General features: G+C 48.4%; 1 protein-coding gene across 1 annotated transcript in view; it reads right to left on the bottom strand.

Annotated features, from left to right (window-relative positions):
* Window positions 1-5,347, bottom strand: part of T265_03419 (hypothetical protein) — a gene marked incomplete at both ends in the record, with an annotated part of 25,952 nt that extends 20,605 nt beyond the window's left edge. Inside the window, one exon of the mRNA XM_009167903.1 lies at window positions 5,275-5,347. Within this exon, the coding sequence (XP_009166167.1) occupies window positions 5,275-5,347 (73 nt within the window). The remainder of the gene's footprint in view (window positions 1-5,274) is intronic.
* Window positions 5,348-6,551: the final 1,204 nt, after the last annotated feature.

Below are 6,551 nucleotides of genomic sequence, written 5' to 3'. Positions count from 1 at the left end.
TGGCCATGGAGTGGGTGTGAAATTTCTGTGTCCCTATTTGACCTTTCTCCGGCACATGATGAAATCGGACGTGATTCAGATGTGGGGGCATAATCGCACGGCTCTGTTTCACATGATTGTTCCGCTGCGCAGTAGGTTGATGCGCAACCGCATTAGTAGCATAGGACCCTTTGGTCAGATAACTGACACTCAAGTGACCCAGTGACGTGGGCTTGTGTGGTGGGAGGGGGTTGGAGAGGGACATCGGTGGACACCGAACTGCGCGGGCAAATGATACGTCCCGAGTGCTCAGACCGGAGAAGGGGGTTTGATTAAGGTTACTCCGCCTTTGACTCAGAAGTCTGGCCTACAATGCAGTGGGACGATGTGGGGTTCTGTTCGGGGACCCTGCCCATAGACTATGACTCAATGGTCTGACCTGCTCGGCCGGCTGGCGTTGGCCTAACCCGAGGGCGCAGGGAATAAGGTATTACTGTCTCATTCCTGATGTAGCTGCGCTCAGCAGGTGCTTTTGGAGCAGCACCGGACTTTTTGGTTTTAAAAGTATTTCGACCGTACTGGGTAATGCGCCGGCGATCACGGTCAGGCGTTGAGCAATCAAATTTTAGGGCCCACCTTCTCTAACCCGTCCTTCCTCGAGGGAAGGCAGCATCGCTGCTTCCATGAATATGAACATGCTGGTCGCCTGGGGGAAACAACTTAATGCCTTCCTACTCATGTCGCAGAGGACAGTACGGCTTTACCCCCAGACCGCCTCGTAGCACGATTATTCACAGTACGGGGTCTCGCTGTTCTTGGTCTGACTGCTCCCCTTTGACCTTCCTTACATGGTTGCACCTTTTGGAACGACGTTCCAGCCAGTGTAGCCAGCGGGATCATTGCAGCACTCAAGCCCGACCACCACGTCAAGGTGGCAGCCTTAGGTCAGGGCATCTACTGTATGCCTACTATATACTGAACAAGTCACCGATTTAGGTTAAAGTCTTCTCAATCATGCTGACTGGCCAACGTCCGTCTGCTCACTTGTCTACATCATAACAAACTGCTTCGAGTATGTGTTGAGCGTGAACAGTTTTTTATCAAGTACTAATCCCCGGGATAACCGAAATCACCTGGATACTTTGGTACCCTCAGCAAACAGCCAATGACGACTCAAGTTTACCACGTCGTTGCCAGTTACCGTTGGCATGAGTCAGCAACTGACCGCCGCTTCTTTTGACAAATTTTGTGTGAATTCTGATCGCACACCCGTCTGGGGTTCCGTCTTCTTGCTTTTCTGGGCTGCACCAGCGACGGACAAACGACTCCGCAACTGAGAGAGATCCTGAGGTCAAACGAATTTATCAGGACCGACCTCCGGACACTCTCCGGAGTGCTCTACCGTCGGTCGCCAACTGGCACCAGAAGGATATGGCAAAATCTTTGCTTACGTCACGACACGACCCAAACAGCTTCACTCAAGAGTTAGATTAGATATCAGAGGGAGCAGTGGTACTACTCGTCATCATCAACTAGTTCTTCACATGTAAACCGCGTCTTTTCTATGTGGGATTTGTAGGCGAAATTATTCTCATCTTCAAAGAGGAAGAGCCACAGGTATTTTTATATGAACTGTCCAAAGTCTTTGGCTTGCGCATTGAGCTCACGAAATGTGAAGTCATGCCCCTGGGCATTCAACGACAGATCACGTCCTTTACATTCCAAGGAAGGACACTCAAGGTTGTGGAACGCTTTACGTACTTTGGAAGTTGTACTAGTTCCGATTGTGCCGTGACCAGTGAGGTTAGTGCATGAATCCCTGAGGATCAATTCGGGTTTGCTAATTTAAGATACCTATGGAAGCAAAATGGCATATATCTGACTTTCATGGGACTCGTGTACCAGGGTAGAGTATGGGGTGTTTTGTCGTATGGCTGTGAGGTATGGTGTCTGCGAGTAGCCAAAGTGAGAAGTCTCTAGGTCTCCGAACACCGTCGTCTCAGAGCAATAGCTCGTGTAAGCTAATGCCGGCGAGTCCTCAACGATATAATTAGATGAATATTCGGTTGTCCATCAGAAACTCCAATGGTCGTTGGTTTGTTCGCTGACTGGGCAATTTAGTTGCAATCAAAAGCTGCGGTGGTTTGGTCATGTATTGCCAAATGATTGCTTGTCGAAAAAAGGGCTGTTTTCTGTGCCCAATTAGAAGTGACGCAAGCAGAGAGATGGTGAACCTCTGACCTGACAGAGGGGCATTACGAATAATCCGGATAATGTCAGTGCGACCCGCCTTCTAGGATAGGATTCGCGAGATCTGACAGAGTACAAAGACACTGAAAACTTGAGTTTAGAGAGAAGCTATTTTTATTTATTTTTCCGGGCGATGGTTTGGAAACGAAAAGTGTGTAAAGAATTATTCAGCTGTAACACCCTTTAGCTGCATAGCTGCCACGCCGCCCGAAGGAATCGCAAGGACTGGTTGGCCAGGTTGCCCAAGCCTAGAGAGGAACATGCGAGATGCGAAGGTTAGGTTCAAACCACGGATCTCGCGACCTTGCGTCTTAACCACTGGGCTACCTGGAGATGAGTTAACCACAAAGCACCATTGGGTGGGTGAAGAGGGTGTGTGTGTGAGAGAGAGAACCAGTGGACGAAGGGTTACAAGGACGTATGATACCGCTTGGTTGGCTAGGCCGAAGAAGAGCTTTCTTTGAGGTTCCCACGTTGTCTTTGAAAGGTGTGGTTTTGTTCTGGTATTCCGTCAGCAGCGTTTGACACGAAATTTCGGTCCAAAAGGTAGCCAGCGGTATGGTTTTCTTAGAGCCGGTAACTCAACAGTCTGACCCGCTTGGTTGCGAGGGGACTGGCCTAGCCCAAGGGCGCAGAGTGTTTTACTCCCGATACTACTGCGCACAGCAGATGCGCTTGAAGCCACATCGCTCTGGCTAAATTTTAAGCGCATTTCAGTAGTAGTGGGTGAATCGTCGGCGATCAGACTAACTAGCTGGCAGTTGAATTGTGTGCTTTAGGGCCAATCTTTTGTAGCAGTATTCCAGCCTTCGTGCTCCCTTCTGGTGGCATGGCAGTGAGGCACCGAAAGGGTGCTACAGCTGAACGATCTTTTTACGTCATCAACGAAGATAATAAAAAGAGCCGGTCCCAGAACCGGTCCTTGTGGCACTTCGCTTGCGACATCGGTGAATCTAAGAGTGACTTCCATAAGCTTTGATTTTCAACCAGAAATTCTGCGATATATTAACACATCCTCTTTTGAATTCCATAGGTAGAGACCTTATTTAACGTCCTGCAACGATAGGCCCGATCGAAGGATTTACCGAAATAAACGAAGACGACATCCAGTTGTTGGTGTCCAAGCAGCATATTGGCGGTGCGGGATCTCTTTTCGCGGAATCCGTGTTGCTCCTCATACCACAAGTACTCTTCTTACGATTTTTTCAACGACTTCGGGAGGTGAAACTCACTGGACGGCGATGTGTTGGGTCGATCCTAAAGCTACTTTTGTGAAACAACTTCTTTCCTTATTCGTGGTAACCTTGTAAAGACCGCACTCAGAGGATATGTGCAGCCAATTTCTTCGGCACTGAGGGGTTAGTCGGACTCGATGCAAGCAGTTGCAAAGAAAGATACGTACCGTTCTAATATCACCGCTTCAGGCCGTCAGGTTTTGACAGTTCGTATGTCCCCCAGCGAAGGGGTTGTACAGCTTTTTCTACCATGCTCTTCCGCTGTATGTAAGGACTGTCAAAGCGTACTCATACCCGCGGCGTTTGCGTCGTCTTAGTGAAGTGAGTAGGTTACGCTCAGTTTGATATATATAACAGCTAGTCAATTTAAAGGTATTCCACAATTTATTCCGTCTCTTAGGTTTAGTTCTTCTTAGTGAATGAGTAGGTTACGCTCAGTTTGATATATATAACAGCTAGTCAATTTAAAGGTATTCCACAATTTATTCCGTCTCTTAGGTTTAGTTCTGAGTTCGCGGTCCATTTGCATGTCTCCTTGTGACAGAATGGGATAAATCGTCCACACGGTCCCGTAGGCCCTGCAGCCAATATATTCCACGTGGTCTAAGGATTATAGTCCTTGATTTGGGTGAGCGCGTATCTATCCACTTTTTTTCTGGAGAAGGCCGGCTGATGCAAAACCATTCAGCTCACCCCCTGCAAAGCGCCTGTTACTCAACGACACCGAATTGAGTTGGCTGAGAAACTTTCAGAACTCGATGGGCACGATAAGTGGTAATTTTGATGAACACTGGACAAAAGTGAAATAAGCCATGTTAACAGCTTTTGGAACCGTCTGCCCGTCACTCCGTCTGTCAGTCGAACACCCCAATGAACAATAGGTCTCGGAAAGATCAGTACCTCTGATTGAGGCCAGGAAAACTATACCAGGAAAAAACGAATACGATGGCGTGCGCAAATCCCTAAAACTTTGAATAACGAAGAGCCTGAAGGTTGACGGACAGCGCTTGTGGGTTGCAAAAGCCCGAGAAACGTGGAAAATCTTTGCGACGAGTAACAACCACACCCTGTTCTAATCTATTCAGTTAACTGGTAGGAGCCGGATATTAGTGAAATGATATCAAAAAATGACGGGGCCCCAGTGTACGGAGGCCAGCCGTCCCTAACAACCCAACGTCACATCATTTGGATGAATGTGTCACGTGCAGGATACGGACCAAACGAAGCCATGCCCTGATTGGTCGGAATGCCAGCCAATCCGAATCGAGCACCCTTTACTCGACGCCTCTCGCCCCATTAAGGAGATTCTGGCACGACCTTGTGGAACACCCTGTGATTACCGTATAAATGCAGTCGTAATAATTTTCCTTAGTCTCCATAAAGAACTGTCTAGAGCTACCATGCCTTTTGGTATATCGTAGTGGGCGAAGCTAACGGACCGATACAGAGTTGCACGATCGTCCACCAAGACACAACACTCAGTTTGCTCACAGAAACGTCGTCTCGGCTGAACTGTCTGAAGAACAGTTCAGCTAGGTCACATAACCCCATCCTCTGTAAGGGCCCGAGTGGAAGGTGTACATTAGTCAGTCACCGTCCACGGGACCTAGAGTGCAATTCCATGGTTACAGTGCACTTGGTCCAGACGATCTGCAAGCTGCACTCCTAGGAGAAAGCGGCGAGGCCGTAGTAGCTAGCCTAATGACCCTGCTCTAAAAAGTCTGGGATGGGAAAGAAATTCCAAATGGATTCAGCTGGTCGACGGCGTTCCCCTGGAGTACCGTCGCCTCCGAGGGAACCTAATTCTTACTTATGCCCTGTTTGAACAAGGCTTGGCAAACAGGTTTTTTACCGTTGACCCAGCAAACACCCGGCGGGGACATAGTAAGAAAATTCTCAAGCTCAGGGCACACACATTCATTAGACAAAATTTTTTTCATTTCGGGTAGTAGCTGCGTGGAATGACCTTCCTCCGACGGTTGTCCACGCTCCTTCTAGAACCCGGTTTAAAGCACTGTTAGACGTTTATTTGTGCGAATCCTCGCGCGGGTGAGCATACTGATCCGCGCTGAGAACATAAAGAGCAGTGCTTTACCCTTTTTTCACTTGTGTCTTTCAGGTGAACGACAGCCACTGACCGACAAGAACAAAACCGACCCGGGAAACTTGGGCAAAAGCCTCGATCCTGTGTATCAATCCATGAATCCGTGAAGAATGTCGTGCGAAAACCGCCGGAGCACCAGCCTAGTTGTGCTCGCTGGTAATATCCTACGAAGATTGACCCATCTTTGGGTGAGTCAGATTCGCGGGAATCAAGCCAAGTCTTGCCCCGGCTGCAGTTGCATCACTTCGCTGGAAATTCTGGAACCGTACCGCTCTTTCCGTGAGCTAACGATGATAGCTTTTCTCGGTCACAGACTTGCTTCTAACTCCGTTGATTGTTGTAAACTCCAGCAGCGTCTAGCATTGAGGCTTATCCTTTCTGAGTTCGTACTTAGGGCTTTGTGCATATTATCCCGTGGACGCATTCGTGCCTATGGTGACTTCCTTCCTGATTCACCATATCCTAGTCTTTGACTTCATAATCGATTTGCAGCTGAAGTCCTTTTTGCTGCCCTTGGGTACGCTGACAATAACGCTTTCTTTGGACGAGACACCTTAGAACTGCAACAATAACGCTTCTTTGGACGAGACACCTTAGAACTGCAAACTATTTTAGGTAGCCTAAACAACTTCGCCATGCAGTTTGGTACGTTCTCACCTGTGTTTTACTGCAAGACTTGTTGGGCGATCAGTGTTGTCGTTGTGTTGTCGTTTATCTAGGCACCTTTGTAGATCCGCGAGGATTGGTGAAATACGAAACCACATCTTGAGTCGTAAAGACCAGGGGGGCATTTGCTGAGGTGATGTCAGTTTCAATGTTAAGGAAAAGGGGCACGATAACACTGCCCAATCCATCCTACTTTGTGGGTCAGAGACGCACCTGCTGCGTGAGGAAGACTTTCAAAGACTCACGGATTCACGGACTAATACATAGGATCGAGGCTTTTGCCCAAGTTTCCCAGGGTGCTTTTGATCTTGTTGGTC

The sequence above is a fragment of the Opisthorchis viverrini genome, assembly GCF_000715545.1.
Source record: "Opisthorchis viverrini unplaced genomic scaffold opera_v5_49, whole genome shotgun sequence".
NCBI lineage: Eukaryota > Metazoa > Platyhelminthes > Trematoda > Opisthorchiida > Opisthorchiidae > Opisthorchis > Opisthorchis viverrini.
This window is presented reverse-complemented; position numbering and strand designations above follow the sequence as displayed.